General features: G+C 39.6%; 1 protein-coding gene across 1 annotated transcript; it reads left to right on the top strand.

Annotated features, from left to right (window-relative positions):
- The first annotated feature begins 234 nt into the window (after window positions 1-234).
- LOC138352197 (uncharacterized) lies at window positions 235-9,672 on the top strand. Its single transcript, XM_069304475.1, has 3 exons — window positions 235-307; window positions 823-927; window positions 8,699-9,672. Exons 1-3 carry the CDS (start codon window positions 235-237, stop codon window positions 9,670-9,672), a joined length of 1,152 nt encoding a protein of 383 aa, XP_069160576.1.
- The last annotated feature ends 798 nt before the right edge of the window (window positions 9,673-10,470 follow it).

The following is a 10,470-nucleotide window of genomic DNA, read 5'->3' as shown; positions in this document are numbered from 1 at the left end:
ACGATACGAGGGGCGTTCGTTGCCGATACCGGGTGGTGCTGGCTCTGTGTCTATTACGGACCGTAGTGGTGCCCTGACATATGTCAGTGTGCATGGGGCGCCCCTGGAGTTTCCAGAAGACCTACTCTGACGTTACTTCCAGAGTTTTGGGCTGTAGTCAGTGTGTGGGTGAACACGCTCTCCTCAAGGAAGTATCCGGGTTTGCGGACGAACATTCGTACCCTGGGGATGCGCATGCGGTCGGATATTCCATCTTCTATCCGGCTGATGGAGTACTACATCCGGGTGTACTATGCCCGGCAGCCCCGTACATGTTTCCGGTGTGGCATGTTGGGACATCAGGCTGCCAATTACTATTAAAACTAGGATTAGAAGTTGAACACGTAAAAACAATCTATGAATATAAAGAGGCTCGCTATCTAAAAGATTTCATTTCAAGGAACATATGAGAACGAATAAACACAACCTGTGAATCTAAAGGAAAAGCATTTTAACTCATAAGTAATAGTCTGTACGGAAAATCGATGACAATTATTTCTAGATATGCAAATACTCACCATCTAGTAACGTCAAAACAGTCATTCTTAGTTCATGCAAGAAAGCCATTGTATACACGAGCTATCTCTCTAGGTCGAGATCGGGTTCTCTGTACTGTTATGAAAGATGTACTTAAAGTTACCACTCCTTCTTACATGGGTTATCAGATCTTACAGATAACAAAGAGACGTTTATATGAGTTCTGGTATAATGTAGTTAAAGCCCATTATGGGGAAATAGCTCGGCTAATCTATACGGATACAGACTCTTTCATATTTACTCTAGCCTGTAAAGATGCATTCCAGGAAATGACAAAAGCTCCTCTAGTAAATTATATGGATTTCAGTAATTTTGACAAAGACCATCCCATGTATTCAGCTACTCGTAAAGGTGAGCTAGTGAGAAGTACTTCAAGTCAGAAGTAAAGCAAAAAGCTATAACAGAATTAATTGCTCTCAAGCCTAAAACTTATTCTCTCCTGACCCTTGATAAAGAACATTTATGTAAAATTAAAGAGATTCCTTATCATAAACAAAAGAAAATAGCACATGCATCTTTTCAAAACACATTACAAACAAATACAACTTTTAATTTCGTATCCCGGTCCATTCGTAACGTTAACGGGCAGATGTGTACATGTAACACAACTAAGCGCGGCCTTTCAACTTTTGATAACAAGAGGTACCTAATTAGTCCGATAGTCTCTAGCTTACGGTCAGCCAGACCTTCCGGAGCACAAGGTACAGGTAGAGGAAGAGGTGCATGTAGAGGAACGGTCACCCAGACCTTCTGGAGCACAAGGTACAGGTAGAGGAAGAGGTGCAGGTAGAGGAACGGTCACCCAGATCTTTCGGAGCACAAGGTACAGGTAGAGGAAGAGGTGCATGTAGAGGAACGGTCACCCAGACCTTCCGGAGCACAAGGTACAGATAGAGGAAGAGGTGCAGGTAGAGGAACGGTCACCCAGACCTTCCGGAGCACAAGGTACAGGTAGAGGAAGAGATGCAGGTAGAGGAACGGTCACCCAGACCTTCCGGAGCACAAGGTACAGATAGAGGAAGAGGTGCAGGTAGAGGAACGGTCACCCAGACCTTCCGGAGCACAAGGTACAGGTAGAGGAAGAGGTGCAGGTAGAGGAACGGGTAATTGCCGATAATTCCCCAGCAAGACGTCCTTTATTCCCCATTTTTATCCTTTGGGATAAGCGGGATAAAACCGCTCAGCAATTGTTCCCTAATAATAATAACTAAGGGATTGTAATGTCTATGTAATGTTTATGTTTAAATGTTTATGTTCAAATTTTTATGTATTGGCTATGTGATGTCCATGTTCAATGTTTATGTTAAAATGGCTATGTTTCAATGTCTGTGTTAAAATGTCTATGTTAAAATGACTATGTTCAAATGTCTATGTTAATTTGTTACTGTATTGTCTATGTAATGTCTATGTTCAAATTTCTATGTATTGGTTATGTAATGTCTATGTTCAAATTTTTATGTATTGGCTATTTAATGTCTATGTTCAATGTCTATGTTAAAATGGCTATGTTTCAATGTGTATGTTAAAATGCCTATATTAAAATGTCTATGTTCAAATGACTATGTTAATTTGTTACTCTATGGTGTATGTTAAAATGTCTATGATTTCATGTCTATGATTTAATGTCTATGTTTCAATGTCTATGTTAATATGTTACTGTATTGTTAACTTTCTAAAATAAAAACTTTAATGTACATTTTGTTTAAATATCCACTTCTTTATATATTTGTAGTTGTGAGAGTTTTATGATGTAAATATAACTTGGTGAGAAGTTTTGGAATAAATTGAAGTTGGTATAAGGAATTTTAGCTCGGAAAATTTCTAAGAATTTTCTTTATTCTTTAACCTTTATTCCTGTCGTGATATTCAATTAGGTCGCCTGAGGAAGGACTTGCTTAGCTAACACACCAGTGTAGTAACCAGCTCATTCCTCACTTTGGGACCATGTATGAACAATTGACTAGGCGCGAGCAAACGCCGAGACCCCAATGAAAATTGAAATCCCCCCCACTAGGCCGCTGACCTTCGCCAATCGCCGAAGCGAATCTAACGAGTAGGTCACGGGCTCTCACAACAATAATTTATTGTTGTGTGGTGCCGTATATTTGATCCAAAGCTCAGAACTAGTCTCAACTTTATTAGTTGAGTGTGAAGAACATTTGCATAACAATAATAATGTGTGGGGGTGTAACGAAAAGACAGTGTTAACCATAACAACTTAGTTTATTCAATAAAGTACAAACTACTACAACAAAACAAAAAGAAATGTCAATGACGTTACTCGAAATCCTTCCTGTGACACTATCAATGACAGCTAGACACCAGCCCCTCGGACTGCATAATGAACTAACTCGAACATAAGCGTGACCACAGAGGAATCAACAAGAAACAAGAACGAACAGATCTATAATCACAATTACAACAAATGACACAGTGGGTTCTGAAACACGTCTCCAGTAACCTCCTAACTGTTCTACGCCTCAGTGCAGTCTACACCTGCAATAGCAGATGCAATGCAATCAAATCAGTAGTCTGTCAATGACAACAATAACTAATGGGTTCACTGGCAACTCCAGCACCCTTCCTCAAATTAATCTTTACGTTAACACTCCGTCCCACGGACGATCAACAATCAATAACAATTGATTTACGTTAATAACACAATAACATTTACGTTAATAACAAGGTAACATTTACGTTAAATTAACAACTCTTACAACTGTCACTAGTAACGCGGAAATTAAACAACACTCTACCCGTCGAGCATTCAGTGAGAAAATCCCATTAATCCCTGTACTACCAGACAGCTGATTAATCTCTTTACTAGTTACGTTTATTTACGTTAATCGGTTACTAATCACTCAGCGATGGTAAACTGATTTACAATGTCCAAAGTGCTAAGAGAACGGTAATCACTCGTGATTACCTTTAGAGTAATTAATTACTGTCCTCAAGATCAATAATTAATCAATTAAAATACGCAACCATTCACACTGGCTCAGCAATTTACATTAAGGTATGAATTCCGTCTAAGCCTTCCATACTCAGACCAATTCAGGTGGCTAATAACAGTAATTAGCACCACGTTTACGTTATTCTAAAATGACGTTACTCCTCCCACGAGTCAATCAAGTGCCGGTACTTCCGGGCAGATAACGACGTTACGTTAATGGAACAATGTAGCCTTCGTGTGAGTCGATCAAACAAGCATCGAGGTTAATTACTTTACGGGTAATTGACTTCCTGAAACACGTCAATTACCCGGCCCACTGACCGTTAATTACGACAGACAATACTCTAATTCTTATCTGGCTGATGGCTAGGCTCCTCGAGACTACCGTAGCTGCTTGCAGGAATGTAAATTAACCCAAACGTATTCTACGTTACTCAAATTGTCAAAGAACAAATTCTCTTAAAGCAATGGGCGTTCCCTTGGTTACGTTATATTAATTGCCTCGCAATCACCTCACTGAATACTGGACTTCGATGTCCTACCAGATAACCAGGAGAATATATTTGTACCCAAGTACTCGTCTACAGCCGAGTTCCCCCACGACAATGACAAATCACACTAACAAATCACAGTGATTTACGTTACAATCCGGTTGCAATGACAATACTGCAGCACCTAGTAAAATAACATACAGGACATGAACCCTCTAGAATACTGCCCCACAATGGCTTTACTGGACTGCAATCACCTACGGTGATTGCTCAACACTAGCAACAATCACCATCAAATAACAACCCCTCTGCAATAACACACACAGCAAGAACTCTAATTTCCAAATATTAGAATACTGCACACACTTACTTACTTACTGCTGCAAATGACCCCTAGAACATAGGTCAATATATTGCAATCACCACACAGTAAATAACACAATAACACTGGGCACCGTGACACTACGATTATATATATATATATATATATATATATATATATATATATATATATATATATATATATATATATATATATATATATATATATATATATATATATATATATATATATATATATATATATACATATATTTACTGCTGACACATGTAGCCTACAGCTATCAAACGTTATTGGGAACACTAAAGAGATCTCACACTCCTTAAATCACATGGGTGAGTGATTTATCGATCACGCATGCCGATAAACGCTCTCGAGAGTTACGTTACTCGACAGAGCAGGGGCGGTCTCTCCAGACAGCCACGTCACTCACCAAAACTCACCAAAATTACGTTAATATATATATATATATATATATAAATCACACTTGTCACAGCCCTGGGAACAATACAAGAAATTAAGACCACACTGTGGTACACTCCACAATAATCATTGCCAGGAATCACTGGCGTTACACATACCTGAGCGCTCAGCGTTGGAATTCCACACCTGCAAGACCACACATGGAAATGATATCACTCCGTCCCACGGACGATCAAAAATGATTACCACAATGAAATAATATAATTATTACATGGACATCCTCTCAGTCCTTGGCTAATCTATGTATACTCTGTTCCCGTGTGTACCCACACACACACACACACACACACTGTACGTCTGTGTACACCAGACTTAAGTCCCTCTAGACTGACAAGATGACAACAAAGGTGATTAATCTCCTCGCCTACAATTCACTCCACCTGAACAGGTGCTGCGTAACAATGTGACAGAACACTTGACCTCGAATTCAAGCTTTAGAGACTACTAATCACCAGAAATACACACATAGGTACTTACTCATTCACACTGCCGGCTAAACACAATTCCCATACATCAGGCACCCCGCTTCCGGTGGCTGGCTCGCTCCGGGCGGCGGCGGCGGCGTGGTATTTATTCGAAAAAATTGGCGCACACTCGAACCCCTCCCACTCAACACAGCTGAGTTCGCACCCTCGACTCACTGGTGAAGTGAAGCGTTCATACCCAGGTGACGCCCACAACGATAGCGTCTCACACAAACATGGGAAATTTGCCTTAACACTGACACGAATTTCCCCATTCCCATCGACTGCTACAGAGCACTAGCAAGCCTAATCATCACCGGTATGGGATCTACGAGTCTGTTGCTGCTCGTATGCACATTCTCCACGATCCCAGATCACTGTACCTCTACCCCCTGCATACAATGTCTTAAAACCCCTCCAAGCGACGACTTCGGCCGGATTCTGTGACGACCGCTGTCGTAGGTGAAGCAGGAAGCATCAGCAGTTGATTAGTCCAGCCACCACGACGCCCTATACTTCAATTTGGCCGAATAGAGTACAGAGAGTGTCTTGACAAGGTGGCAGCTGGGTTCAGAATGATGCTCACACCGGCTCTCCCGCGTCCTTCTCGAAATAACCAATGAGAGGAAGGCATACAGCGGCCTACCCCTCTCATCCAATCAGCGACGGTGTAGCATAGCCCCTAGGGCAACTCCAAGATGGCCGACCAACATGGCGCCTCAAGATGTTTCCTAAGATGGCGGCTGTTTCCATGACAACGACTCAAGTGGCCAGCGAGCGCGGGAGGCCCACAGCTCACCCACGCCTGGGCCTAGCTGTTCCCACGCAAAGTTGTCTAGCTCCATGCTATACAAGGAGATGATGCTATCAGCTCTAGCACTGTCCACAGTCATGCCACCCCGGCCAGGGTAACATTTATGGACTGCTGATGACTGGGGCTCTCACATGAGCCCAAACACAAGATGTTTCGGTTGCTGGTTACCAAACTTAAGTCCGCCCTCTTAACAAGTGCACTTAACAAGTGTACTGGCTCCCACAGGCATAAGAGCACTATTGTAAGTGAGCTGGTGAACCATCCCCTCACAGTAGTAAGTCTATTGAATCCCAACATCATGGAAGGGCGGAAAAAAGTTATTACTGAAGCCGAGTTGAACATATTTAGCGAGGCATCAAGAATTAGTATTACTAGATTTTCAAATGATGGGACGAGCTATTTATGTTCTAAAATGATAGAGAAATATCAACAGAACTTTGTTAAAATAATTTTCTGTGGAAGCGGGTATTAAGAGTTAAAAGCTGATTCACTCATTGGACATATGATATCTTATTACACTGAAATTGTAAACCCTTTAGACGATCGTGATCCAGAGGACACATCCCATATATTAGTTGTTTATGATGACCTATATGTTGAATCTAGAAACTTTAAAATAGTAAGTGATACATTCACTAGAGGACGGCATGAGAACATCTGTTATTTTTATAACCAAAAATTTGCCCGAAACGCTATGCGTACTAGTGGTTTTAGGTATTGTATGTACTAACTCTATCTTTAAATCCAACATTACGTTTGTAACTCATCTTCAATGTATGTACCTTTACCTGAATAAAAAATCCAATCTAATCTAATCTAATCAATATATTTTTAGTGGGAAATTTTCTAGTTATATAAGTTTAAATGCATCTCATTTAATTCTGATTAAATCAAGAGACCTGTCCCAGATAGAAACATTAGGCACACAAATATTCGGCTAGCAAGATGCCAAGAATTGTTTAGATATATATAAGAAAGTGATTTATCGACAATATGTGTATTTACTAGTTGACTTGGGCGGTAAAACCCCCTGAACCTAAAATGTTTAGGGGAAATATTGTAACTGAACCTTCTTATGAAATAGTGTATCAATGGTGAACATTAAACAAACTGTTAATAAGATATACAATGACCCAAAGTCCATAGGTGGGTTAGGTGGTGTTTTAAAATTGTATAAGGCTGTAAAGAAAACAATATCTGAATTAGCTATAAAAGATGTGAAAGAATATTTAAAAACGTCTGATGCTTATACCTTACATCTATTAAAAAAACGTAAATTTAAGCGAAGACGTATCTTAGCACCCAGACCTAAAGCTTTCTTTACCAGTGACTTGGCTGATATGATATTGTTAGCTAAGCACAACAATGATATTAAATATTTATTAGTTTGTGTTGATATATTTTCAAGGTTTGCTCACGTAGTTCCACTATCCTCTAAATCAGGTCAGAGTGTAAGCGAAGCCATGAAAGCAATTTTGAATTTACGTTCGTCAAGAGTCGTAAGAAAGCTTAGCACTGATAAGGGTGGAGAATTTTATAATACATATATGAAACGGATGTTATACGGTAAAAACATTGAACTGTACAGTGTATTTTCTCAGGAAACTAAAGCCAGCATTGCAGAGAGATTTATAAAAACATTGAAAACTAAGATATATAAATATTTAAATGCATACAATACTTTAACTTATATAAATGTCTTGCCTGACATGGTTAAACCATAAAACAGAACCCCCCATTGAGGATTAAAGGGGAAAATACCTATTGATGTACATGCTTTATCTTCACCTCAAGATGTGACAAGACAGTTTAAGCTCATGTATAAAGGGGACCAACAGACTCTACCACGCATCAGTAATCTTCTTTCTGTGGGAGATAGAGTACGGCTCGCATTATCTAATCGTATTTCAAAGCTTAAAAAGATTTTTTCATCAACAGAACACTAAGGAAATATTTACTATTGCTCAAATCGATACTAAACAACCTGTAACTTTATATTATCTAAAAGACTTAAATAATAGACTTATAGAAGGCGGATTTTATAAAGGGAGCTGATTCCTACATACTTGTCAGATACATTTGATATTGAGAGAATTTTAAGTAAACGTAAAGTTGGTAATACTACTTTATATAAAGTTAGATACGTCGGATACGACGTTCATTTGATCAGTGGGTGAATTCAAATGACTTGAGGAAACTATGAAGAAGCCCTTAGCAAGTATTGCGAATTTATTGAACTATTAGCTAAACTAGGTAATACATCTAGGAAAAGTTAATTAAGACTCTTAAAAAAGAACCTAATACTTTGCTTATCTGAAATATTTAATAATTTCTTAAAAAATAAAATTGAAGTTAGAAATCCTATTTTAAACGACTTTCTAAATATAGAGCTCTACTCCATACATTAGCCTGTAAGAAGAAAGCTATTTTACTCAAGAAAGAAATATTAACAAGTAAAAGAGGAGATAATTTATTGGGTATTTTACTTCCCATAGCTATACATTTTATTTCAAGGCTATTTAATAAGGAATAATGAAAGAATTCTATCTTGTACCTCGAAAAGTTATTGATCAGCAGAAGCCTATGGCAGTGAGTGTAGAGTAGCCTATGGCAGTGAGTGTAGAGTAGCCTACGGCAGTGAGTGTAGAGTAGCCTATGGCAGTGAGTGTAGAGTAGCCTATGGCAGTGAGTGTAGAGAAGCCTATGACAGTGAGTGTGGAGTAGCCTATGGCAGTGAGTGTAGAGTAGCCTATGGCAGTGAGTGTAGAGAAGCCTATGGCAGTGAGTGTAGAGTAGCCTATGGCAGTGAGTGTAGAGAAGCCTATGGCAGTGAGTGTAGAGTAGCCTACGGCAGTGAGTGTAGAGTAGCCTATGGCAGTGAGTGTAGAGTAGCCTATGGCAGTGAGTGTAGAGAAGCCTATGACAGTGAGTGTAGAGTAGCCTATGGCAGTGAGTGTAGAGTAGCCTATGGCAGTGAGTGTAGAGAAGCCTATGGCAGTGAGTGTAGAGTAGCCTATGGCAGTGAGTGTAGAGAAGCCTATGACAGTGAGTGTAGAGTAGCCTACGGCAGTGAGTGTAGAGTAGCCTACGGCAGTGAGTGTAGAGTAGCCTACGGCAGTGAGTGTAGAGAAGCCTACGGCAGTGAGTGTAGAGAAGCCTACGGCAGTGAGTGTAGAGGAGCCTATGGCAGTGAGTGTAGAGAAGCCTATGACAGTGAGTGTAGAGAAGCCTATGGCAGTGAGTGTAGAGAAGCCTATGGCAGTGAGTGTAGAGTAGCCTATGGCAGTGAGTGTAGAGTAGCCTATGACAGTGAGTGTAGAGAAGCCTACGGCAGTGAGTGTAGAGTAGCCTATGGCAGTGAGTGTAGAGAAGCCTATGACAGTGAGTGTAGAGAAGCCTATGGCAGTGAGTGTAGAGAAGCCTATGGCAGTGAGTGTAGAGTAGCCTATGACAGTGAAAACAAATCCTGTTATAAGTCACTTGATAAACTTGAGATTAAAGCTTTTTATTTTAAAGCACCTTTTTATCGCACCTCGAGGGAAAAGAGGTGAAAGATTACGCGATATTTCGGTTTTTGATAGAAGACACGTAAGAGGAAGTGGAATTTTAAGTTTCTTAACTGGCCTAACTCGTAAAGCCACTCCTTTCCTAAAAAAAGCTTTTATGCCAGCTGCATTGACAATGGGACAGAAAGTTTTGCAGGGTATAAATACAGGCCAAGGTACTTTGAAAGACGCAATTAGAAAATGCGGTATGGAAACGTTGAAAAATATAGGCCCTAAACTATTAGCAGGTGGGCGAATAAAGAAAAAAGAAACGACTTGCTTATATAAAGAACATGGATAGATATAAAGACGTGTTTTCATAAAACAGTACTAGTTGTATACCTGATTTGACCATGATAAGTGTAAATGCTCCTAGTGCAGCATTGCAAGTTCCTTTAGAAAACTATACAGCTGCTATAAGTGATGACTTTTCTAAAGTTAATCCGCATGGAATGGTTGATAGTACGATATCTGCAAGACAGACGCAAGATATTTTATCTGTGAATTCAAGTATTAACAATAAATTTAAAGTTTCTTATATTGAATTCCGTATCCGTGGAGTTAAGGGACAATTTATTGATCTTTCATGCCTGACGCTAGAACTGATGGTTGAATTAACGGGACCTGACGGAATTATAGCTTTAGCGGATATTAAAAATGCGTCAATAGTTAACGGCTTGTCCCAGACGATGTTTAAGGCTGTAACTGTATATTTATATGAGCAGTTGGTGGAAACTAATTCACTATTTTCATATTAAACGTATGTAAAGCTAATGACAACGCTTTCTGAGAGCAAAGCAGAAT

This window comes from Procambarus clarkii, chromosome 5, assembly GCF_040958095.1.
Source record: "Procambarus clarkii isolate CNS0578487 chromosome 5, FALCON_Pclarkii_2.0, whole genome shotgun sequence".
Taxonomy (NCBI): Eukaryota; Metazoa; Arthropoda; class Malacostraca; order Decapoda; family Cambaridae; genus Procambarus; species Procambarus clarkii.
This window is presented reverse-complemented; position numbering and strand designations above follow the sequence as displayed.

What these genes read in the sequence shown, in the direction of transcription:
- LOC138352197 (XM_069304475.1), top strand. Translation starts at nt 235, where the DNA reads ATGCGGTCGGATATTCCATCTTCTATCCGGCTGATGGAGTACTACATC. An exon ending in GTACTATGCCCGGCAGCCCC is followed by an intron (nt 308 to 822) that starts GTACATGTTTCC and finishes TATTTACTCTAG; the next exon opens with CCTGTAAAGATGCATTCCAG. An exon ending in GTATTCAGCTACTCGTAAAG is followed by an intron (nt 928 to 8,698) that starts GTGAGCTAGTGA and finishes ATTGATCAGCAG; the next exon opens with AAGCCTATGGCAGTGAGTGT.